Raw genomic sequence first — 27,248 nt, forward strand, 5'->3', positions numbered from 1 at the left:
TGGGTGAAGGGCTTTCAGATGGAATCTAAGGTGTACGTTGTAGCATGAGAAGTAAATCATTAGTACTAAGGATGAAAGGTTTCTTAACTGTGTAACTTCAACTGAATTTACATGGATATGGAATTATAGATTAATTTTAAGGCACCTATATGAATAAATGCTTCTCTCATGGCTTCATTTTGTTGAAAAGCCACTTGTTTCCATTTAATTCTGTTGGAACTCACCATAAATGTCTTTGTTGGTCTTCGTTTTGTTAGCTCTCCATTCTGATCCACCGACATATACACTTATGCTTGCTGTGTAATGGATTTTCTTTCTTATTCAAGCAGTATACTTACCTGATGAGTCAGTGACCTTCCAGTTTTCTTTACTACATTTACAATTGAGACCTTTATCGTCATGACTAGCTCCCATATCACAGGACATCTGCTTTTTATCCTTATGTATGTTATGAGTAAAACCTGTTTTTTACAAAAAGGAAATGGGGACCATTTCTTTTGTTTATCTATTTTTGGGAATGCAGTAGGCTTCATGTCTCAGCTGACTAAAGAGTCTCATGAAAAATTTTCCACACAAGAAACTTGGTGTAAGATTGGAAGATAGGGCAGGGAGTGTACATATCTCCTGAACACAGGTCAGTTTCTTCGTTTGCTAAACTCTGTAAGGTCTGTCAGGTCAAACTTTCCATGTATAAGTAATTTTATTCACTCTAATATGCACATTGACAAATTATTTGTTGGATAACACAGTCAAACTGTTCCTAGGAAAAACACAACCCAAAGACAGAGTTTACTTGTGAGAACTTGATCTTCACAGCATCTGATCTCTTTGCTGCTGGGACAGAGACAACTAGTACAACCCTGAGGTACTCTCTGCTGCTCCTGCTCAAGTATCCAGAAGTGACAGGTAAGGACATAGGTGGGAAGCAAGTGGTTTCAGAAAGAAATTAGAAGATGCCCCTGAGTTCTTCATTTTGCTTGTCTAAGAGAAGCCTCACAATTTAATCTTTTGCAGAACTACAATCTGCTATATTTTCCAGTAGGACTGAAGTGAGATATCTTAGTCCATAGCAGAGGAGGATGCTGTATAAAAGTGAAGACACAAGGCAGGAGAAAAAAATAAAGATTTCTAAAGTCCAGATTTAGTGCATAGATTTCATAGCAAGTGATTGTGTTCATACAAATTGTTTTAAAGATACAAGTTAGTTTAAATAGGAAAAAGCTATACTGAATAGCAGATCCATTCTCGAAGGTATTTTTACTTATTCTTATAATTCTTTTCTTGTTATAGAAACTTTTTTTTACAGAAAATAAATATCAGTTTTAGAATTTAATGAGAGGATGTCTCCTTTTAGGCAGACTTTCTAAAAAAGTCTCCACATCTGTTATTTTAGAAATCTGCTTCCCTAAAATATTATTTAACAAAGAACAAATTATTGAGGAACTATAAATTTTTAAATTAAAAATTTTCTATGTATATGAATGTTTTGCCTATATTTATTTCTGTGTACCATGTGCATGCCTATTGCCCACAGAGGTTAGAAGAGGGAATCATAGATCTAGAACTGTAGGTTATACATGGTTATGATCCAATGTATGAATGATGGGAAATGAATCTAGGTCTTTTCAGGAGCAACAAGTGCTCTTAACCGTTCAGCCATTTTTCTTATCTTTATTAAGTAGTTAATCAATTAACAAACCCAAACACTGCTCCCCTCCCAGCCCTTCCCTCACAGAGTTCCTCCTCTCTCCCATTCTCTTCTGAGAGGGTGAGGCCCTCTAGGTTTTCCCCAACCCTGGCACATCAAATATCTGGCAGATTAGGTTAATTCTCTCACTTAGGCCCAACAAGATAGCCCTATAATTTTCTCTTTTAAGAACATCTCTATAAGTTTTCTTAAAGAGTTACAAGCAAGAACAGTCAGATGCCTTAATGAGGAAAGGTTCTTGCTGAAAATCTATATTCCTTGCTCCCAGGTATATGGTGGAAGAAGAGAATGGACTCCTTGATGTCATAGGTCTTTCTCCATACACACACTGCAGCACATGCAAAACTGCACATCCACATACCCACATTCATGTCCTCATGTGAATGCATGCACACGCATACACATATTACACACACACACACCACATACAAAGTCAGAGAGAGGGGGGAGGGAGGGAGAGAGAGAGAGAGAGAGAGAGAGAGAGAGAGAGAGAGAATAAAAAAATGTAAGAAAGTAACCTGAACTATGTCACACATGTGAAAAAAACTTTGCAATTTTGCCACAAGTCCACTCAAGTGATGATTATTATTTCTTTTCTTCCGTTTTTAATTGATTATTTTATTTGTTTACATTTCCAACGTTGGAAAGTTTTTCCAGCCTCATACCCTAAGGTAGTATCTGTCTTTATCACTGAGAATTGTTTCCTGTATGTACAAAATGCTTGGTCCTATTTATGTAACCAGTATGCTAGTGTACGTCTTTTTATTGGGGAATTGAGCCCATTGCTATTGAGAGATATTCACTACCAATGATTGTTGCTTCTGATATTTTTGTTGTTAGAGGAGGTTTTATTGTTTGTGTGGTTCTCTTCTTTTGTTTTTTTTTTTGACAGAAGATTAATTTCTTGTTTTTTCTTGGGTGCAATTTCCCTCCCTGTGTTGGGATTTTTTTTCTGTCATCCCTTGTAGGGCTGGATTGGTGGAAAGATATTGTTCAAATTTGGTTTTGTCATGGTTTCTTCTTATATGGTAATTGAGTGTTTTGCTGGATATGGTAGGCTGGGCTGGCATTTTTGTTCTCTTTGGGTCTGTATGACATCTGTTCAAGACCTTCTGGCTTTTAGTGTATTTGTTGAAAAGTATGGTGTAATTGTGAGACATCTGCCTTTATATGTTACTTGGCCTTTTATCCTTACCAGATTTAATATTCTTTGTTTTGTGCAGTTGGTGTTTTGATTACTATGTGACCAGAGGAACTTCTTTTCTCATCCAATCTATTTGGGTTTCTGTAGATTTCTTGTATGTTTATGGGCATCTCTTTCTTTAGTTAGGGAAGATATCTTCTATGATTTTCTTGAAGTTGTTTACTCACCTTCTGTGTTGGGAATCTTCACTCTCTTCTATTCCTATTATTCTTCGGTTTGGTCTTTTCATCCTAAATTTCTTGGATGTTTTGGGCTAGGAGCTTTTTTGCCCTTTGCCTGGTACTGTTGTGTCAATATCTTCTTTGCTACCTTCTACACTTTAGATTCTCTTTAGATTCTATCTCTTGTATCCTGCTGGTGATGCTTGTATCTGTGATTTCTGTCCTCTTTCCTAGGTTTTCTGTCTCCAGGATTGTCTCCCTTTGTGATTTTTTTATTGTTGCTATTTCCATTTTTAGATCCTGCACAATTTTGTTCAATTCCTTCACTTATTTGATTGTGTTTTCCTGTATTTATTTATGGCATTTATGTGTTTCTTCTTTAAGGGGTTCTACCTGTTTACCTGTCTTCTCTTGTATTTATTTAAGGGAGCTATTTATTTCCTCCATTAGGTCCTCTATCATCTTCAGGAGATGGGATTTTAGATCAGAATCTTGCTTTTCAGGTGGGTTATGGTATCCAGGGCTTGCTGTGGTGGAAGAATTGGGTTTTGATGTTGCCACATAACATTGGTTTCTGTTTCTTATATTCTTGTGCTTGTCTTTCATCATTTGGTTGTCTCAGATATTAAGTGGCCTTGCTGTCTCTGACTGAAGCCTGTTTTGCCTTTGAGCCTGGTTATACTGTGCTTTTTGGGGTCAGATTGTCTTTAGGTATGGAAGGGAATCTAGAGAGACTGATCTGTGTGCTTGACTGTATCAGAAGTCCTGAGAGTCAAGCTGTCTCTGGATGTTGACAATGTGCAGAAGGGGATTGTAGCACAAGATCTGCTCCCAGTTGTACATGTCTCTAGTAGGGCAGGAGATCTTGCATCCTCTGAGCCTTGGAGGAGTTCTCAGTTATGTTAGGTATTGGGGTATGGCAAAGGACTCACCTGTGTGCCTGGGGGTGTCAGAAATCCTGGGAATCAAGCTTTCTCTAGGTTTGGGCAGGGTGGGGATCAAGTGGAGTACAGGATATGCTTCCCAGCACAGATTCAAATTGTAAGGTATTTGTATCTCTGGCAAGGTGGGAGGTTCTGCTTCCTCTGGGCCCTTGGTGGGGGGCCCCCGCTAGACCAGGGATTAGGGAGTAGAGGACACACCTGTGAGCCTGGAGGTGACAGAAATCCTGGGAGTCAAACTGTCTCTGGGTGTGTGTGGGTAGAGCTGGAGCACAGGATCTACTTCCAGGCACAGTTAGAGATCTGAAATAAGATGTGTCTGCAGCAGGGTGGGAGATCTTTGGTGATGATAATTTCAAAGCTGAATTAATACTTTTAAGTTCAGAGGAGTTGAGATTGCTTACTAAAATTGACCAATGAAGGAGCTCACTTGGGCCCACAGCTCTCTGTACCCAAACCTGGTGGGGGAGAGAGGTGGACACTCAGAAATGTGGACAATCCTCAGGGGAGCTCAGGGGAGACCACTACTTCTGCTCACATTCCTGGCCCCAAGAGGAACCCGCCTAGAGCCCTCTGGACACTGGAACCTAGGAGCAGTCAGGGAGAGGATCTTTCCATTCCCTGCCAGTGCCGGGAGCTGTAAACCAGTCTCCAGGAGCACTGACACACCTGAGAACAGAGGTTAGACTAACTCTTTTTCTCTGAGCAGCTGCCTGGGGGATTCAGGATACACAAATTTAGGAGCAGTCTCGGACAGGACACTTCCAGTTTCTACCTGGGCCCAGAGCTGACCCAGCTGCACAGCTCTCTGTACCCATATTTCACTAGGAGAAAGCAGGACTCCAGGTGTGCTGAAACATAGGTTTACAGGAATGTCAAGCCACTGTCAGAGACATCAAGACAAGCTAACACCAGAGACACCCTTATGGTGAGAGGCTAGCACAGGAACTTAAGCAACAGAAACCAAGACTACTTGACATCACCAGAACCCAATACTCCTAACCCAGAAAGTTCTGGATACCCAAACAAAACAGAAAAGCAAGATTTGGATTTAAAAATCACATCTAATGATAATGATAGAGGACTTTAAGAAGTACATAAGTAACTCCCTTAAAGACATCATGAGAATACAGATGAAAAAGTAGAAGACCTTAAAGAGGAAATACAAAAATCTCTTAAGGAATTACAAAAAAAACAACCAAACAGGTAAAAAAATTGAACAAAACATTCCATGATCTAAAAGTGGAAATAGAAGCAATAAAGAAATCACAAAGGGAGACAACCTAGAGATAGAAAACATAGGGAAGAGATCAGGAGACATAGATGGCAAGCATCATCAACAAATACAAGAGACAGAACAGAGAATATCAGGGGAAGAAGATACCATAGAAAACACTGACACAAACATCAAAGAAAATATAAAATGTAAAAATCTCCTAACCGAAAATATTCAGGACACAATGAGAAGACCAAACCTCATTATAATAGGTATAGAAGATAGTGAAGTTTCCCAACCTAAAGGCCCAGTAAATATCTTCAACAAAATGATAGATGAAAACTTCCCTAACCTAAAAAAGAGATACCCATAAACAGAAAAGAAGCCTACAGAACTCCAAATAGGTGGGACCAGAAAAGAAATTCTTTTTGTGGAATACTTTGAACAGTATTGTATGAGGTCTTCTATGAAAGTCTGACAGAATTCTGCACTAATCCCATCTGGTCCTGGGCTCTTTTTGGTTGGGAGACTTAATAACTGCTTCTATTTCTTTAGTAGTGATGGGGTTGTTTAGATGGTTTATCTGATCCTGATTTAACTTTAGCACCTGGTATTTGTCCATCAAATTGTAAAATTTCTCTAGATTTTCCAGTTTTGTTGGATATAGGCTTTTGTAGGAGGATCTGATTTTTTAAAAATTTCATCAGATTCCGTCATTATGTCTTTCTTTTCATTTCTGATATCTGACACAAAGTCATAAGAAGTAATGGGCTACAGGAATTTGGAGTACTCATGGGGAGATTGAAATGTAAAGGAGGCTGCTGGGCATCACACCTAAAAACTCACTGATCATTTCGGAACAACTGATGGATAATAAAAATGTGAGAAGAGCACAAGGAAGTAAGCAGAAATAAGTGGTTGATAATATAAAACATATAATTGGACATGTTTCAGTTGAACTTTGAAACATCTACTTGAGTATTTCAAAATAATTCCAATAAAATGAAAAAAATCTAAACTGATAAAGAGAAATAGAGTTAAGTCCAAGGTATCATCAACAATGAAAATAGTCATTGTTTTCTTAACAGGCACGGATTCTCCTCTCCTCCCTCTTCTCTTCCCAGTCCCATTTTTGTAAGTGCCTCCCCAATTGGTCCATCCCCTTCTCCTCAGAAAAGAGGAGTCCCCTGGGGTCCCACTCCACTCTGGGGAATCTAGTCCCAGCAAGACTAGGCATACCCTTTTCCACTGAGGCACAACCAAGCAGTCCAGGTAGGGAGAAGGGGTTCCAGTGACAAGGACCAATACCAAAACACCCCTCCATTTCACTTGTTAAGGGCCCTATATGAAGACCAACTTGTAAATTTGCTAAAAATGCATGGGGGTGCTCTAGGTTCAGCTCCTGCATGCTTTCTGGTGGTGGTAGGGCACAGATTTTATGTAGTAACAAAGATTTAACCAATGAATAGAACACAGTTGCCCTATGAGAATTAGACTCAGGGAAATTTGTTTATATTTAACACATCTACAAAATATGAAACCCCAATTCCCACATGAAGAATTAAATTTCTCCAATGATAGATAAGAATGAAATAGTCATTACATATAAACATAAATTTCAAGAGAAATTGTTAGAATGCGGCCATATTCAGCAAATTACACAGTCTTACATACCTTTGGAAATTTCGTAAAAACATTCACACAATGCCATTAAAATGAGTTTTAAATGTATTATATTGTTTTGGTATAAACATAGTTGTTTAATAGCTTTCTTCTATAAAAGCTATTTTTCTCGAATTAATGTTCTTTTCATTGTTTGAAATCAATATCAAATTTAAGTATGCTAATTTATACATAAGGGTTATATAGTGTGACACCTAATATATTGAATGTTAGTATTTATATCATAGCAACTGTCACTTCATTAGCATATATCATGTTTTCAAAACATTGCCAGGCACGCTCATCTAGCATCCTGCAAGCAACCCTGAGTTGTGACCAGTGTGCCACTTCTTTCCATTTCTGTCATTTTTCACTGTCTTGAAACAGCCAAAGTCCAGGAAGAGATTGACCATGTGATTGGCAGACACAGGAGCCCTTGCATGCAGGACAGGCATCACATGCCCTACACTGATGCTGTATTGCATGAGATACAGCGATACATTGACCTCCTTCCCACCAGCCTTCCCCATGCACTGACCTGTGACATGAAATTCAGAGATTATTTCATTCCCAAGGTAAGCTTCCTTCTTCTACACTGTGCCTTAATGGTCTTGATCTCAAATGAGTGAGTGACATTAGATCATTGGTCCAAGATATTGGATCTTGCAATTTCAGATTATCAATGTTAAAGAGAAAGAATATATATATATATATATATATATATATATATATATATATATATATATACCTTCAAGGAGTTTAGGTGATTAAGCCAACCAAAGTACAGATAGCATATTCAAAATCAGACTGTCCTAGAATTCTTAAGAATTTACTCAGTGGTTGATTGCAGTTTTCTGTCCCCATAATAACAAACAATTTAAGTATGGAACCTGGATAAACTTTATGCTATTTCCAGTAAGAGCTGGAGAGTAAATTTTTAGATCAAGTCTTAGTTTTTGGCTCTGTAGGACTTCCAAATTTATCTTGGCTATTCACATTTCAAATAAAATTTAAAGTTCAGATTATAGGTCTCTGTGAAGATTCTTCTATGATTTTATCAGAATGCCAAGAAGAATATAGGTACATTTAGCATAATTCATATATTGACCTATTAAATATTCCAGTTCATATAATTATGTCCTCTGTTTCAGGGTTGGCTTGCATGTCATTGTCCTTTAATAGTTTGCTACCAGTTAAAGCTTTGGCAGAAAAATGGACAAATGAGATACTACAGGGTTCTCATGTTGTAAGGTGGGCTGGAGCATGTTAACTATGCTGTTAGTGGATATGCCTACATCTTGTCTTAAGGTGATATTTAGATCTCCCCATTACAGGAGTTCTGCTCTTTTGTACTTAATAAAACCTATGGTATAGCTCATTGGCATCTTATGAATATCCCATTTATGTGAGTCATCTGATCAGTTTTGCAGTTTCAATGTTTATACTCAAGTAAACTGATGTCTCTGACTGAAGTTCCTAGAAAATCACGAAGTTTCTAAGTCTGTCATCTCTTTAGTTTTTTTCCCCAGTTGTCTTGACTATGAAAAGACCTCACCTATGTTTTAAAATTAAGGCAAATAAACTGTGTGTCAGGGAAAACTCTGAATAATTTGGTTTTGTCCATGTTATTCCACAAGACATTTTTACTTTCATCAGATACTACTTATGCAACACTGCTATGAGTAGATACTTCCAATTTTCACACAAAACCTTACATTTGAAACCACATTTCAAGCATGCATGATTCAGTAATAACAGTGGCATAGGAAAGAAGTGGATGGTGATGCATAACAGTGTTCTGTTGATAACAGAACATACCATTACTTATTTGGAGGACACTGTATCAAGATTACTGCCACTGGACTACTGCCAACCCATTCCTGTGTATTACATGATTTGTCTGTCTAGATATACTCTTGTATATGTACCCTTGTTTGGGTATGATTTGCTCATAAGCTTTTACTATGCCATGATCATTGTTTTGTAATCTTTTTATAACTTGACCTGTCTATTCTTTTTGTTTCCAGGGCACCACTGTCATAGCATCATTGACTTCTGTGTTGTATGATGATAAAGAATTCCCCAACCCAGAGAAGTTTGATCCTAGTCACTTTCTGGATGAGAATGGCAAGGTTAAGAAAAGTGACTACTTTTTCCCTTTCTCAACAGGTATTCAAAATTATTTCCTGGGCTTTTTGAATCTTACAATATTTCCACCTATGCTTTTGCAATGCTCCTTGAGCCTTACCTGCAGGACTTATGTTGTAGATGTTTCTGCTGGAGCTAGACACCCAGTGCTCAATTATTCTTTGAATTTTTATCAGTTATGGTTTTATATAAGGGTCTTTCTTTGTTGCAAAGGCAAACTTCTTTGATGAATGTGAGAAAGACACTTGTCTGCAAATATAGATAAGAAGAAGCAGGACCTCGCTATCTCAGAGAAGTTGAATAAATTTCCAGTACCTCTTGGAGGGACTTTAAAAACAATTAGACAGAGACACACTTGGGAAGCCAGAAGAGACTACTCTCTGGCCACATTCCAGACTCTAGAGGAAAATGTCTAACACTATCTATGCTCCCCCCAGTGCACAGGGTCCTGAGAGAAGGTGGGGCAGGCCCTTCTGGTTGTTGCCCTCACTGAGAGCTGAAACCCAGCTCTGAGGAGCGACTTCATGCCAGAGACAAGAGGAAAGACCAAATTTTCTGCTCCAAGTGACCAGCCTGGTGGACTCAGGACACAAAAATTCCTCTGGGACCGGACACTTCTGGTTTCTAGCTGGGGCCTGAACCTCGCTGATCCCGGCCCACAGCTCCCTGCTCCCAAACCCTGTGGGAGAGAGAGAGAGAGCTCATCGCCCAGACAGATGGGCACTCCTGAGATTGCAGGGCAGGAGAGACCACCAGTACTGCCCACCCTTGCCCACATCCCTGGCCCAAGAGGAAGCTGTATAGGGCCTCTGAGAACAGGAAGAAGGGGGCACTCAAGCTGCAGGAACTCTGTGGTCCAGGCTGCGGTCCAGACTGCTCCCGTGTCTGAAGGGACCCAGTCAAACAGCGCCCTGCACCCAAATCACATGGGAGGGAGCTAGACCTTCAGAGGGGCAGACACACCTGGGATGCCATAAGAGACTACTCTCTGCCCACATTCCCGACTTTAGAGGAAAACACATAGCACCATCTGTGCCCTCTGTGCACAGGGACACAAGAGAAAGTGGGACAGGCCCTTCTGTTTGATGCCCTCACTGAGAGCTGAAACCCACCTACTAGGAGTGGCTTCAGGCCTGAGACGAGAGGCATGACTAACATTTCTGCTCCAAGTGACCTGCCAAGTGGCCTCAGGACCCATGCCCACAGGAACACTTGAAGACCAGGAGACAGGAATGACTACACGCCTGAAAGCAGAACACCCTGTTCGTATAACTGGCTGAAAGAAAACAGGAAAACAGGTCTACAGCACTCCTGACAAACAGGCCTATAGGACGGTCTAACCACTGTCAGAAATAGCAGAACAAGGTAACACCAGAGACAACATGATGGCAAGAGACAAGCTCAGGAACCCAAGCAACAGAAACCAAGACTTTATGGCATCATCGGAGACCAATTCTCCCACCAAAGCAAACACTGAATGTCCAAAGACACCAGAAAAGCAAGATCTGGATTGAAAATCACATTTGGTCATGATGATGGAGGACTTCAAGAAAGACATGAAGAATTCCCTTAGAGAAATGCAGGAAAACACAAATAAACAAGCAGAAGCGTATAGAGAGGAAACACAAAAATCCCTGAAAGAATTATGGGAAAACACAATCAAACAGGTGAAGGAATTAAAAATGTATATAGAAGCAATAAAGGAAGCACAAAGGGAGACAACCCTGGAAATAGAACACCAAAGGAAGAGACAAGGAGCGGCAGATACAAACATCACCAACAGAATGCAAGAGATAGAAGAGGGTATCTCAGGAGCAGAAGATTTTATAGAAATCATCGACACAACTGCCGAAGATAATGTGAAACAGAAAAAGCTACTGGCCCAAAACATAAAGGAAATCCAGGACACAATGAGAAGATTAAACCTAAGGATAATAGGTATAGAAGAGATTGAAGATTCCCAAATCAAAGGACATGGAAATATCTTCAACAAAATCATAGAAGAAAACTTCCCTAACCTAAAGCAAGAGATGTCCTTGAACATACAGGAAGCCTACAGAACTCCAAATAGATTGGACCAGAAAAGAAAGTCCTCCCGTCACATAATAGCTAAAACGCCAAATGCACAAAACAAAGAAAAATATTAAAAGCAGTAAGGAAAAAAGGTCAAGTAACATATAGAGGCAGACCTACCAGAATTACACCAGACTTCTCACCAGAGACTATGAAAGTCATAAGATCCTGGACAGATGTCACACAGACATAATAGAACAAAAATGCCAGCCAAGGTTACAGTATGCAGCAAAACTCTCAATTAACATAGATGGAGAAACCAAGATATTCCATGACAAAACCAAATTTACACAATATCTTTCTACAAATCCAGCCCTAAAAAGGATAATAAATGGTAAACCCCAAACACAAGGAGGTAAGCTACACCCTAGAAAAAAGCAAGAAATTAATCATTTTTGCAAAAAAACAAAGAAAAGCACACAAACATAATCTCACATTCAAACATAAATATAACAGGAAGCAACAATCACTATTTCTTAATATCTCTCAACATCAATCGAGTCAATTCCCCAATAAAAAGACACAGATTAACAAACTGAATACGAAATGAGGACCCAACATTTTGCTGCCTACAGGAAACACACCTCAGAGAAAAAGACAGACACTACCTCAGAGTAAAAGGCTGGAAAACAACCTTCCAAGCAAATGGTCTGAAGAAGCAAGCTGGAGTAGCCATCCTAATATCGAATAAAATTGATTTTTAACCAAAAGTCATCAAAAAAGATAAGGAAGGACACTTCATATTCATCAAAGGTAAAATCCACCAAGATGAACTCTCAATACTAAATATCTATGTTGCAAGTACAACGTCACCTACATACATAAAAGAAACCTTACTAAGCTGAAACACTCCTTGCACCTCACACAATAATAGTAGGAGATTTCAACACCCCACTCTCATCAATGGACAGATCATGGAAACAGAAATTAAGCAGAGACGTAGACAGACTAAGAGAAGTCATGAACCAAATGGACTTAACAGACATTTGTAGAGTATTCTATCCTAAAACAAAAGGATATACCTTCTTCTCACCACCTCATGGTACGTTCTCCAAAATTGACCATGTAATTGATCAAAAAACAAGCCTCAACAGATACAGAAAGATAGAAATAATACCATGTGTCCTATCAGACCACCACGGGCTAAAGCTGGTCTTCAATAACAAGGGAAGAACACCCACATATACATGGAAGTTGAACAATGCTCTACTCAATGATAACCTGGTCAAGGAAGAAATAAAAAAAGAAATGAAAGACTTCTTAGAACTTAATGAAAATGAAGGTACAACATATCCAAACTTATGGGACACAGTGTAAGCTGTGCTAAGAGCAAAACTCATAGCTCTGAGTGCCTGCAGAAAGAAACAGGAGAGAGCATATATCTGCAGCTTGACAGCACACCTAAAAGCTCTAGAACAAAAAGAAGCAAATACACCCAGGAGGAGCAGAAGGCAGGAAATAATCAAACTCAGAGCTGAAATCAACCAAGTAGAAACAAAAAGGACCATAGAAAGAATCAACAGAACCAAAAGTTGGTTCTTTGAGAAAATCAACAAGATAGATAAACACTTAGTCAGACTAACGAGAGGACACAGAGAGTGTGAACACATTAACAAAATCAGAAATGAAAAGGGAGATATAGCTGTAGAATCAGAGGAAATTAAAAAAAATCATCAGATCCTACTACAAAAGCCTATATTCAACAAAACCTGAAAATCTGCAGGATGGAGAATTTCCTAGACAGATACCAGGTACCGAAGTTAAATCAGGAACAGATAAACTAGTTAAAAAACCCCATAACTCCTAACGAAATAGAAGCAGTCATTAAAGGTCTCCCAACCAAAAAGAGCCTAGGTCCAGACAGGTTCACTGCAGAATTCTATCAGACCTTCATAGAAGACCTCGTACCAATACTATCCAAACTATTCCACGAAATTGAAACAGATGGAGTGCTACCGAACTCCTTCTATGAAGCCACAATTACTCTTATACCTAAACCACACAAAGACCCAAGAAAGAAAGAGAACTTCAGACCAATTTCCCTTATGAATATCGACGTAAAAATACTCAATAAAAATCTGGCCAACTGAATCCAAGAGCACATCAAAACAATCATCCACCATTATCAAGTAAGCTTCATCCCAGGCATGCAGGGATGGTTTAATGTATGGAACACCATCAAAGTAACCCACTATATAAAGAAACTGAAAGAATAAAACCACATGATCATTTTATTAGATGCTGAGAAAGCATTTGACAAAATTCAACACCCCTTCATGATAAAAGTCCTGGAAAGAATAGGAATTCAAGGCCCATACCTAAACATAGTAAAAGCCATATACAGCAAACCAATCAGTAACATTAAACTAAATGGAGAGAAACTTGAAGCAATTCCACTAAAATCAGGGACTAGACAAGGGTGCTCACTCTCTCTCTACTCATTCAATATAGTTCTCGACGTCCTAGCCAGAGCAATAAGACAACAAAAGGAGATCAAGGGGATACAGATTGGAAAGGAAGAGGTCAAAACATCACTATTTGCAGATGATATGGTAGTATACTTAAGTGATCCTAAAAGTTCCACCAGAGAACTACTTAACCTGATGAAAACCTTCAGCAAAGTGCCTGGGTATAAAATTAACTCAAATAAATCAGTAGCCTTCCTCTACACAAAAGAGAAACAAGCCGAGAAAGAAATAAGGGAAATGACATGCTTCATAACAGTCCCAAATAATATAAAATACCTTGGTGTGACTTTAACTAAGCAAGTGAAAGATCTGTATGAGAAGAATGTCAACCCTCTGAAGAAAGAAGGTGAAGAAGATCTCAGAAGTTGGAAAGTTCTCCCATACTCATGGATTGGCAGGATTAATATAGTAAAAATAGCCATTTTACCAAAAGTGATCTACAGAGTCAATGCAATCCCCATCAAAATTTCAACCCAGTCTTCATAGTGTTAGACAAAACAAATGGCAATTTCATCTGGAATAACAAAAAACCCAGTATAGATAAAACTATTCTCAACAGTAAAAGGACTTCTGTGTAAATCATTATCCCTTATCTCAAGCAGTATTACAGAGTGATAGTGATAAAAACTGCATGGTATTGGTATAGAGACAGACAGATAGACCAGTGGAATAGAATTGCAGATCCAGAAATCAACCCACACACCCATGATCAGTTGATTTTTGACAATGGAGCCAAAATCGTCCAATGGATAAAAACAGCATGTTCAGCAAATGGTGGTCGTTCAACTGGAGGTCAGCATGTAGAAGAATGCATCATTCCATGCTCATCACTCTGTACAAAGCTTAAGTCCAAGTGGATCAAGGACCTCCACATCAAACCAGATCCACTCAAACTAATAGAAGAAAAAGTGGGGAAGAATCTTGAACACAGGGGCACTGGAGAAAACTTTTGGAACAAAACACCAATGGCTTATGCTCTAAGATCAAGAATCGGCAAATGGGATCTTGTAAAACTTCAAAGCTTCTGTAAGTCAAAGGACATTGTTGTTATAACAAAACTGCAAGCAACAAATTGGGAAAAGATCTTTACTAATTCTACAACTGATAGAGGGCTTATATCCAAAGTATACAAAGAACTCATGAAGTTAGACTGCAGAGAGGGCTTATATCCAAAGTATACAAAGAACTCATGAAGTTAGACTGCAGGGAGACAAATAATCCTGTTAAAAATGGGGTTCAGAGCTAAACAAAGAATTCACAGCTGAGGAACGCCGAAAAGCTTAGAAACACCTAAAGAAATGTTCGACATCTTTAGTCATAAGGGAAATACAGATCAAAACAACCCTGAGATTCCACCTCACACCAGTCAGAATGGCTAAGATCAAAAACTCAGGTGACAGCAGATGTTGGTGAGTATGTGGAGAAAGAGGAACACTCCTCCATTGTTGCTGGGATTGCAGGCTGGTACAACTATTCTGGAAATCAGTCTGGAGCTTCCTCCGATCATTTGATATTGAACTACCTGAGGACCCATCTATACCCCTCTTGGGTATATATCCAAAAGATGCCCCAATGTATAACAAAGACATATGCATCACTATGTTAATAGCAGCCTCATTTATACTAGCCAGAAGCTGGTAAGAGCCCACATGTCCTTCAACAGAGGAATGGCTACAGAAAATGTGTTACATCTACACAATGGAATATACTACTTAGCTATCAAAAACAATGACTTTATGAAATTCATAGGCAAAATGATGGAACTGGAAAGTATCATCCTGAGTGAGGTAACCCAATCACAGAAAAACACACATGGTATGCACTCATTGATAGGTGGATATTAGCCCAAATGCTCAAATTACCCTAAATGCACAGAACACATGAAACTCAAGAAGGATCACCAAAATGTGGATGCTTCACTCCTACTTTAAAAGGGGAACAAGAATATCCTAGGGAGGGGATATGGAGGCAAAGTTTTGAACAGAGACTGAAGGAATGCCCATTCAGAGCCTGCCCCACATGTGGCCCATACATATACAGCCACCAAACTCGATTCAATGGATGAATGAAAGAAGTGCAAGCTTACAGGGACCAGATGTAGATCTCTCCTGAGAGACACAGCCAGAATATGGCAAAAATATATATGAATGCCAGCAGCAAACCACTGAACTGAGAACTCAACTCTTGTTGAAGGATTCAGAGAAAGGACTGAAACAGTTTGAGGGGCCTTGAGACCCCATATGAACAACAATGCCAACCAACCAGAACTTCCAGGGACTAAGCCACTACCCAAAGACTGCACATGGGCTGACCCTGGACTCCAACTGCCTATGTAGCCATGAATAGCCTAGTAAGGGCACCAGTGGAAAGGGAAGCCCTTGGTCCTGCCTCGTCTGAACCCCCAGTGAATGGGATTTTTGGAAGGAGGGTTGCAATGTGGGGAGGGTGGGGATTGGAACACCCATATAGAAGGGAAGGGAAGGGTTTAGGGGTATGTTTACCTGGAAACAAGGAAAGGGAATAACATTTGTAATGTAAATATGAAATACCCAATTTAATAACAATGGAGAAGAAAATTTAAAAAAAAAGACCAATTATTCAGTGCTGGGGGGCCAGCTGCAGCATTAGTCTTCTTTATTGTTGGTTCTTCTTGAGGCAGCAGAGGGGGAAGAGCGTTGGCAGAGGGTAAGACTTTCTCTTAAGAGATATGGGTTTAAAACTCTTCTTAGGAGATATTTAGGGTTGCTGTATAATAATATGTTTTCTTAGCTAAGTCTAAGTTACTATGTTACTGTAGCTGATTTACTTATTTATATCTAAGTCACTATGCTCTGCTATTGTAACTGACCTGCCTTTTGTTTTCCTCTGAGGCCAGAAACTTCAGTCTCTGGCATTTAGCACCTCATTCTAGGACATCAGGAGATAAAGTAGAGGATAAATTGTCAGAGCCTTTTCCCTTTTGTCCCTAGGCTTCTTGCTTGTCATGCTAGGCGTAAGTTTGGAGCAATAAAGGTCTATTGAACCAAGAGAAGTGACTAGCACTTGCAGAAGGAAAAACTTTTACATAGGCAAACATGCATAAATGTATATACTTTCATATATGTAGTATTTATACATTTAGACTCAAAATAGTAGGACTCAGCCTACAATTACATTCTTACACATACACATGCATACAATCTCACAATTACATACTTACACAGACATCCATACTTGCATATGCATATGGAGCAAAATACCAAGCCCCAGTACAGAAAGAACTCATTCATTCTGTATGAAAGATGAGCTTTAATCTTTATTGCATAGGGAAAGAAATAGCTTCTACCCTTTTAATGCTAAATTACTTAAACCCAAGTTTGTAAGAGAAAAGACATATTCCTTTTAATAAGACTAAGCTTGCGTTGCTATTGAGAAATGACCTGTTTTGTTCCATGGTAAGGAAAAACCTGCCTGCTCCTTCTGCTCTCTCCAGTTTCTTCATTTGCCTCTTTCCCTTTGCATTCTGCACATTTCTCTCTTATGTTACCTGTAGTCTCTAAGTTATTCCACTCTGCATTTCTTCTCAGCCCAGATCTTTTTAGATCAGTTCTCCTAGCTCAATTCAGTTCAGTTCTACTTCACTCAGTCCTGACTCAATCCCCTCCAGCTCAGTCCTTGACTCTTGAGCTCAGTCTTCAGCATTTAAATATCTTACAGAATACATGATCACATGTTATAAAGTTCATCACAAGTTAATATGAAAATTCAAATCATAAATTGAAATAGAAGTTAAAACAGAGAATATTTACATGCATATCCATCAGCAGTAATTATGTTGCCAACCATCCATCACCTGTCACAGCTCCACGGTTCACTGAATGTTTAAAATCATAACTAAGTTATTAGTGAAGCTTTGTATAGATAAACCCAGTAAATATTTTATCCGCTGTCCTAGCACTTATAATAAATCACTGGTTCCCTTTTTTATGATTGTTGGTTAATTGTTTTACAACCTCTTAGAATGTGTTCTGAGTAGGAGAAAGTCTGGTTACTAGGAACAATTAACTGTTGACACTTGGGAGACTGGCAGAGTTCTTACTGCAGTTTTGACTATCAGAAAAAGACTTAATAGCAGTCCCACTATAAAAGAGCTTAACAATCACTGATATAATTTAGGAATTCTTATAGGATTATCATTAAGACTTAAGAAGTGATCTATTTGTCTATATGGCAGCACTACGAGACAGTACATTTTCATTGATCGCAGAGATCTGCTCCAAAGGGGTGTGCTATTACTTAATGATTGTTGTATATGTTTAATAATAACAACAGGAAAAGCATTTTAATAGCAGACATCTTTCCTAAAATGAGTCTCTTACAGCCTTGCTTCATAAGGGCAAACCAGTCACAGATTATATAATAATCCAAGGCTGGCCATCCCAGGATGATCACCTGCTGGTTATTAGCTTGTCTATTATGGCTCCTGACAAGACAGCCACTGTTTACCAATAAGATATGTGTTGTCACTATTGAACCCATAGAGATATTTTGACATGCTTGGTATTATTGTAGATCATCAATATCATAGATAGGTAGGAATATTGGTTGCCTCCTTCCCTTATGAAATTGTGTCTCCTAGAAGTGACAGGAAAATTCGACCCATTATATCTCAGTTATACTGCTGCCTAACAATATCTGAGCATGTACAGCACCAATAGGTATGCTAGCATGAAAAAGGGAAATCTCTTGGGGCTCCATTCCTAAACAAAGTACCACAGACAGCTAAAGAATACCAAGAGTGGGGAAAAAACTTTGTCCCCATTGATGAGCCTCCTAATTGTTTTTAAATTACTAACTTGTTAGCTTTTAAATTATATGCAAACAAGTAACTTTTTTTTATTAACTTGAGTATTTCTTATATACATTTCAAGTGTTATTCCCTTTCCCGGTATCCGGGCAAACATCCCCCTCTCCCCTCCCCTTCCTTATGGGTGTACCCCTCCCAACCCTCCCCCCATTGCCGCCCTCCCCCCACCAGTCTAGTTCACTGGGGGTTCAGTCTTAGCAGGACCCAGGGCTTCCCATTCCACTGGTGCTCTTACTAGGATATTCATTGCTACCTATGAGGTCAGAGTCCAGGGTCAGTCCATGTATAGTATTTAGGTAGTGGCTTAGTCCCTGGAAGCTCTGGTTGCTTGGCATTGTTGTACATATGGGGTCTCGAGCCCCTTCAAGCTCTTCCAGTTCTTTCTCTGATTCCTTCAACGGGGGTCCTATTCTCAGTTCAGTGGTTTGCTGCTGGCATTCGCCTCTGTATTTTCTGTATTCTGGCTGTGTCTCTCAGGAGCGATCTACATCCGGCTCCTGTCGGTCTGCACTTCTTTGCTTCATCCATCTTGTCAAATTGGGTGGCTGTATATGCATGGGCCACATGTGGGGCAGGCTCTGAATGGGTGTTCCTTCAGTCTCTGTTTTAATCTTTGCCTCTCTCTTCCCTGCCAAGGGTATTCTTGTTCCCCTTTTAAAGAAGGAGTGAAGCATTCACATTTTGATCATCCGTCTTGAGTTTCATTTGTTCTAGACATCTAGGGTAATTCAAGCATTTGGGCTAATAGCCACTTATCAATGAGTGCATACCATGTATATCTTTCTGTGATTGGGTTAGCTCACTCAGGATGATGTTTTCCAGTTCCAACCATTTGCCTACGAATTTCATAAAGTCGTTGTTTTTGATAGCTGAGCAATATTCCATTGTGTAGATGTACCACATTTTCTGTATCCAATCCTCTGTTGAAGGGCATCTGGGTTCTTTCCATTTTCTGGCTATTATAAAGAAGGCTACAATGAACATAGTGGAGCACGTGTCTTTTTTATATGTTGGGGCAACTTTTGAGTATAAGCCCAAGAGTGGTATAGCTGGATCCTCAGGCAGTTCAATGTCCAATTTTCTGAGGAACCTCCAGACTGATTTCCAGAATGGTTGTACCAGTCTGAAATCCCACCAACAATGGAGGAGTGTTCCTCTTTCTCCACATCCTCGCCAGCATCTGCTGTCACCTGAGTTTTTGATGTTAGCCATTCTCACTGGTGTGAGGTGAAATCTCAGGGTTGTTTTGATTTGCATTTCCCTTATGACTAAAGATGTTGAACATTTCTTTAGGTGTTTCTCAGCCATACGGCATTCCTCAGCTGTGAATTTTTTGTTTAGCTCTGAACACCATTTTTTAATAGGGTTATTTGTTTCTCTGCGGTCTAACTTCTTGAGTTCTTTGTATATTTTGGATATAAGGCCTCTATCTGTTGTAGGATTGGTAAAGATCTTTTCCCAATCTGTTGTTTGCTGTTTTGTCCTAACCACAGTGTCCTTTGCCTTACAGAAGCTTTGCAGTTTTATGAGATCCCATTTGTCGATTCTTGATCTTAGAGCGTAAGCCATTGGTGTTTTGTTTAGGAAATTTTTTCCAGTGCCCATGTGTTCCAGATGCTTCCCTAGTTTTTCTTCTATTAGTTTGAGTGTGTCTGGTTTGATGTGGAGGTCCTTGATCCACTTGGACTTAAGCTTTGTACAGGGGGATAAGCATGGATCGATCTGCATTCTTCTACATGTTGACCTCCAGTTGAACCAGTACCATTTGCTGAAAATGCTATCTTTTTTCCATTGGATGGTTTTGGCTCCTTTGTCAAAAATCAAGTGACCATAGGTGTGTGGGTTCATTTCTGGGTCTTCAATTCTATTCCAGTGGTCTATCTGTCTGTCTCTGTACCAATACCATGCAGCTTTTATCACTATTGCTCTGTAATATTGCTTGAGTTCAGGGATAGTGATTCCCCCTGAAGTCCTTTTATTGTTGAGGATAGCTTTAGCTATCCTGGGTTTTTTGTTATTCCAGATGAATTTGCAAATTGTTCTGTCTAACTCTTTGAAGAATTGGATTGGTATTTTGATGGGGATTGCATTGAATCTGTAGATTGCTTTTGGTAAAATGGCCATTTTTACTATATTAATCCTGCCAATCCATGAGCATGGGAGATCTTTCCATCTTCTGAGGTCTTCGTCAATTTCCTTCTTCATTGTTTTGAAGTTCTTATTGTACAGATCTTTTACTTGCTTGGTTAAAGTCACACCGAGGTACTTTATATTATTTGGGTCTATTATGAAGGGTGTCGTTTCCCTAATTTCTTTCTCGGCTTGTTTCTCTTTTGTATAGAGGAAGGCAACTGATTTATTTGAGTTAATTTTATACCCAGCCACTTTGCTGAAGTTGTTTATCAGCTTTAGTAGTTCTCTGGTGGAACTTTTGGGATCACTTAAATATACTATCATATCATCTGCAAATAGTGATATTTTGACTTCTTCTTTTCTGATCTGTATCGCCTTGACCTCCTTTTGTTGTCTGATTGCTCTGACTAGAACTTCAAGAACTATATTTTATAAGTAGGGAGAGAGTGGGCAGCCTTGTCTAGTCCCTGATTTTAGTGGGATTGCTTCAAGTTTCTCTCCATTTAGTTTAATGTTAGCAACTGGTTTGCTGTGTATGGCTTTTACTATGTTCAGGTATGGGCCTTGAATTCCTATTCTTTCCAGGACTTTTATCATGAAGGGGTGTTGAATTTTGTCAAATGCTTTCTCAGCATCTAATGAAATGATCATGTGGTTCTGTTCTTTCAGTTTGTTTATATAATGGATCACGTTGATGGTTTTCCCTATATTAAACCATCCCTGCATGCCTGGGATGAAGCCTACTTGGTCATGGTGGATGATTGTTTTGATGTGCTCTTGAATTCGGTTTGCCAGAATTTTATTGAGTATTTTTGCGTCGATATTCATAAGGGAAATTGGTCTGAAGTTCTCTTTCTTTGTTGTGTCTTTGTGTGGTTTAGGTATAAGAGTAATTGTGGCTTTGTAGAAGGAATTCGGTAGTGCTCCATCTGTTTCAATTTTGTGGAATAGTTTGGATAATATTGGTATGAGGTCTTGTATGAAGGTTTGAGAGAATTCTGCACTAAACCCGTCTGGACCTGGGCTCTTTTTGGTTGGGAGACCTTTAATGACTGCTTCTATTTCCTTAGGACTTATGGGGTTGTTTAACTGGTTTATCTGTTCCTGATTTAACTTCGGTACCTGGTATCTGTCTAGGAAATTGTCCATTTCCTGAAGATTTTCAAGTTTTGTTGAATATAGGTTTTTATAGTAAGATCTGATGATTTTTTGAATTTCCTCTGAATCTGTTGTTATGTCTCCCTTTTCATTTCTGATTTTGTTAATTTGGACGCACTCTCTGTGTCCTCTCGTTAGTCTGGCTAAGGGTTTATCTATCTTGTTGATTTTCTCAAAGAACCAACTTTTGGTTCTGTTGATTCTTTCTATGGTCCTTCTTGTTTCTACTTGGTTGATTTCAGCTCTGAGTTTGATTATTTCCTGCCTTCTACTCCTCCTGGGTGTATTTGCTTCTTTTTGTTCTAGAGCTTTTAGGTGTGCTGTCAAGCTGCTGACATATGCTCTTTCATGTTTCTTTCTGCAGGTACTCAGAGCTATGAGTTTTGCTCTTAGCACAGCTTTCATTGTGTCCCATAAGTTTGGGTATGTTGTACCTTCATTTTCATTAAATTCTAAAAAGTTTTTAATTTCTTTCTTTATTTCTTCCTTGACCAGGTTATCATTGAGTAGAGCATTGTTCAATTTCTTATTGCTATTGAAGACCAGTTTTAGGCCGTGGTGGTCCGATAGCACACATGGGATTATGTCTATCTTTCTGTACCTATTGAGGCCCGTTTTTTGACCAATTATATGGTCAATTTTGGAGAAAGTACCATGAGGAGCTGAGAAGAATGTATATCCTTTTGCTTCAGGATAGAATGTTCTATAAATATCCATTAAGTCCATTTGGCTCATGACTTCTCTTAGTCTGTCTACATCTCTGTTTAATTTCTGTTTCCATGATATGTCCATTGATGAGAGTGGGGTGTTGAAATCTCCCACTATTATTGTGTGAAGTGCAATGTGTGTTTTGAGCTTTAGTAAGGTTTCTTTTACATATGTAGGTGCCCTTGTATTTGGGGCATAGATATTTAGGATTGAGAGTTCATCTTGGTGGATTTTTTCTTTGATGAATGTGAAGTGTCCTTAACTTTTTTGATGACTTTTGGTTGAAAATTGATTTTATTTGATATTAGAATGGCTACTCCAGCTTGCTTCTTCTGACCATTTGCTTGGAAAATTGTTTTCCAGGCTTTCACTCTGAGGTAATGTCTGTCTTTGTCTCTGAGGTGTGTTTCCTGTAGGCAGCAGAATGCAGGGTCCTCGTTGTGTATCCAGTTTGTTAATCTATGTCTTTTCATTGGGGAGTTGAGGCCATTGATGTTGAGAGATATTAAGGAATAGTGATTATTGCTTCCCGTTATATTCATATTTGGATGTGAGGTTATGTTTGTGTGCTTTCATTCTCTTTGTTTTGTTGCCAAGACGATTAGTTTCTTGCTTCTTCTAGGGTATAGCTTGCCTCCTTATGTTGGGCTTTACCATTTATTATCCTTTGTAGTTCTGGATTTGTAGAAAGATATTGTGTAAATTTGGTTTTGTCATGGGATATCTTGGTTTCTCCATCTATGTTAATTGAGAATTTTGCAGGATACAGTAACCTGGGCTGGCATTTGTGTTCTCTTAGAGTCTGTATGCCACCAGTCTAGGATCTTCTGGCCTTCATAGTTTCTGGCGAAAAGTTTGTGTGATTCTGACAGGTTTGCCTTTATATGTTACTTGACCTTTTTCCCTTACTGCTTTTAATAGTCTTTTTTTATTTTGTGCGTTTGGTGTTTTGACTATTATGTGACGGGAGGTGTTTCTTTTCTGGTCCAATCTATTTGGAGTTCTGTAGGCTTCTTGTATGCCTATGGGTATCTCTTTTTTTAGGTTAGGGAAGTTTTCTTCTATGATTTTGTTGAAGATATTTACTGGTCCTTTGAGCTGGGACTCTTCACTCTCTTCTATACCTATTATCCTTAGGTTTGATCTTCTCATTGAGTCCTGGATTTCCTGTATGTTTTGGACCAGTAGCTTTTTCCGCTTTACATTATCTTTGACAGTTGAGTCAATGATTTCTATGGAATCTTCTGCTCCTGATATTCTCTTTTCCATCTCTTGTATTCTGTTGGTGAAGCTTGTATCTACAGCTCCTTGTCTCTTCTTTTGGTTTTCTATATCCAGGGTTGTTTCCATGTGTTCTTTCTTGATTGCTTCTATTTCCATTTTTAGTTCCTTCACCTGTTTGATTGTGTTTTCCTGTAATTCTTTCAGGGATTTTTGCGATTCTTTCAGGGATTTTTGCAATTCCTCTCTGTAGGCTTCTACTTGTTTATTAATGTTTTCCTGTGTTTCCCTAAGGGAGTTCTTCACGTCTTTCTTGAAGTCCTCCAGCATCATGATCAAATATGATTTTGAAACTAGATCTTGCTTTTCTGGTGTGTTTGGATATTCCATGTTTGTTTTGGTGGGAGAATTGGGCTCCGATGATGCCATGTAGTCTTGGTTTCTGTTGCTTGGGTTCCTGCGCTTGCCTCTCGCCATCAGATTATCTCTAGTGTTACTTTGTTCTGCTATTTCTGACAGTGGATAGACTGTCCTATAAGCCTGTGTGTCAGTAGTGCTGTAGACCTGTTTTCCTCTCTTTCAGTCAGTTATGGGGACAGAGTGTTCTGCTTTCGGGCGTGTAGTTTTTCCTCTCTATAGGTTTTCAGTTGTTCCTGTGGGCCTGTGTCTTGAGTTCACCAGGCAGCTTTCTTGCAGCAGACAAGTTGGTCTTACCTGTGGTCCCGAGGCTCAAGTTCACTCGCGGGGTGCTGCCCATGGGCTCTCTGCAGCGGCAGCAACCAGGAAGACCTGTGCCGCCCCTTCCAGGAGCTTCAGTGCACCAGGGTTCCAGATGGCCTTTGGTGTTTTCCTCTGGCGTCCGAGATGTATGTACAGAGAGCAGTCTCTTCTGGTTTCCCAGGCTTGTCTGCCTCTCTGAAAGTTTAGCTCTCCCTCCCCCCGGGATTTGGGTGCAGAGAACTGTTTATCTGGTCTGTTTCCTTTAGGTTCCCGCGGTGTCTCAGGCAGGGGTCCTGCCGCTCCTGGGCCCTCCCCCACAGGAGCCCAGAGGCCTTATACAGTTTCCTCTTGCGCCAGGGATGTGGGCAGGGGTGGGCAGTGTTGGTGGTCTCTTCCGCTCTGCAGCCTCAGGAGTGCCCACCTGACCAGGCGGTGAGGTCTCTTTCCCATGGGGTCTGGGAGCAGAGAGCTGCTGCGGGCCGGGATCCGCGGGTCACAAAGAAGTAACATTAATGGAGTCAGCATGTTATGTTTTTATATTTATGTATATATGTTATGTATACATTTAATTATATATATGTATATATATTTTAACATTTACATGTAACAATAACATAGTAAAAGAGATCATGGATTTGAGAGGGAGCAAGCAGGGCATGGAGAAGTTTACAGAAAGTAAAGGGAAGGAGTCAATGATGTAATTATATTTGGATTTCAAAAAAAAATCTGGGTAACACAGACTAACTTGTATGCATCCCTTGAAACTTACATGTATTTTCTTCTGGGTTAGTAGATTATATTTTATCTGATCATTATTCTCAATGCCCATGCATTTTCTCTGAGGCAAGACATATCTTCAGACCCACATTAGTGGGCCTTTAGAATGTTGACCTATTTTTTCTAAACTCATCAACTAGATCATAGTGTGGTTGGATTGTGTGTCTAGATATAAAACTATTTTCCTAGACAGTAGGACACCTTGCACTTGTGAGGAAGGCTGCCAGTATCATGATAGCCCACACCTTGGTACCAGTATTCTGTACAAGTTATTTTTCTTGTTCTTGTGTACAAATGCCAGTTAAGCACTATAAGGACTTATTTTGGCTTAAGATTTGAGGGAGGATAGTCTAAAGTGGACGAAGAGACATGACACAGAAGCCCCAGTTTGTTCAAAGAATTGATGGTTTCCTAGCACTTGCTACTTGGTAGGAGGCTTGGGGAACTGGAAATATGTGGCACTGGGGTGGCTGGAAACATACACTTCACATTGTGGCTGAACATGAAACAGATGGCCTGGTGGAAGCTAGAGAGACTATAAACATTCAAGATACATCTTCAGTGACTGAGTTTCAATCCTAGGTTTCTACCTACTAAAGTTTCCACATTATAAAACAGCATTGACAATTATGGACTATATATTTAATCGAATATATGAGTCAATGGATGACATATTGTATTCAGTACACATTACACATTCTTTTCTAAGCAACTGTCTGTGGTGACAACTACCTGTCCAGTTATAGCTGTGAACTGTTCATCTGTGGTGACTCAGTTTGCAATGATATCAGGTATTCTAGTCCCCAGAGAAATTTAAGTTTTATAATTTAGGATTATTCTCAAGATGGCTGCTGGCTATAGTACTCTGAGTATTTGCTAAGAGATATGTGAAGGTTTTCTGTAAAGTTCCTTGGTTAGGAAGGTTTTTGGTTATCTGCTTATTTAAACCATTTTTATTTGGGTGGAGCCTTCTGTCTATGTTGCCCCACTTTCTCTTCTCCCCTTTTTCCCTTTGATGATAGTCTTTTAAATTATCCTGGTATTTGCTTCCAGAACAGTGGTAAGCTGATTCTTGCATACTTCATATTCTCTGGAGCACACCAGCTCTCCTTTTGTGCTCAATTAAATTCCAGGGTTTACCAGGGCTACTCACTTCCAGGAGCAGTTAAATAAGTGTTGCTTTGTTGTCATTGTGTTGATGGGACGTCCAGTGTTCAGAATAGCTATTTCACCCACTCAAGCTTTTTATACAGTTACTTTAATACTGTGTTTCCTTGTATTAGACACAGAGAAAAATATGTCTATCATTTTTACATTTGTCCATCCAAATGTCCATCCATCTATCCATCCATCCATCCATCCATCCATCCATCCATCCATCCATATCAAAGAGAGACATAGATTGTCTATTATTATAGTGGTGAGCACAGTCCTTATCCAAGTCAAGTACAAGGAGTTAATTACATTCTGTATTTTTTTATTTGCAGGAAAACGAATTTGTGTGGGAGAGGGTCTGGCTCGAACAGAATTATTTTTATTCCTGACCACAATTTTACAGAATTTTAACCTGAAATCTCCAGTTGATCTGAAAGAACTTGATACCAACCCAGTTGCCAATGGATTTGTTTCTGTGCCACCCAAGTTCCAGATATGCTTCATTCCCATATAATGGATTTCTCCCTAAAGCCCTTTCCTTGAGGGTATAGGTAATCTCTTCTGTCATACATATCTCTCTACCCTACCACCTGAGTTCTGGGAATCTATCTATCTATCTATCTATCTATCTATCTATCTATCTATCTATCTATCTATCTATCTATTATCTATCTATCTATCTATTATCTATCTATCTATCTATCTATCTATCTATCTACCTATCATTTATCTATAGCAAAAACTGATATATTGTCCTTTTTTGGTCATAAGGAAAGTGGTAATAAATTAAAAGAATGTCTCAAGATAGTTTTGTTTCTTCATTATAGTATAAAGAAAGAAAGAGTGAGTGGTAGAAAGGCTCTTTAGCAAAGTCTCACTAATAGTAACTGCAGTGTTAGATCAAAATAAGAAGGATGCTATAAAAGAACACAGAGAAAGGGCCCAACAT

The 27,248-nt window shown here is 39.2% G+C and overlaps 1 protein-coding gene across 2 annotated transcripts in view; it reads left to right on the forward strand.

Annotated features, from left to right (window-relative positions):
* Cyp2c66 (cytochrome P450, family 2, subfamily c, polypeptide 66) overlaps nucleotides 1-27,003 on the forward strand; it is a 91,312-nt gene extending 64,309 nt beyond the window's left edge. For both annotated transcript variants that reach the window (XM_039096704.2, XM_063280340.1), the window contains 4 exons: nucleotides 765-906; nucleotides 7,280-7,467; nucleotides 8,920-9,061; nucleotides 26,632-27,003. In XM_039096704.2, coding sequence (XP_038952632.1) covers nucleotides 765-906; nucleotides 7,280-7,467; nucleotides 8,920-9,061; nucleotides 26,632-26,813 — 654 coding nt within the window. In that variant the 3' untranslated portion in view covers nucleotides 26,814-27,003. The remainder of the gene's footprint in view (nucleotides 1-764; nucleotides 907-7,279; nucleotides 7,468-8,919; nucleotides 9,062-26,631) is intronic.
* Nucleotides 27,004-27,248: the final 245 nt, after the last annotated feature.

Source organism: Rattus norvegicus, chromosome 1, assembly GCF_036323735.1.
Source record: "Rattus norvegicus strain BN/NHsdMcwi chromosome 1, GRCr8, whole genome shotgun sequence".
In the NCBI taxonomy this organism is placed as follows: domain Eukaryota; kingdom Metazoa; phylum Chordata; class Mammalia; order Rodentia; family Muridae; genus Rattus; species Rattus norvegicus.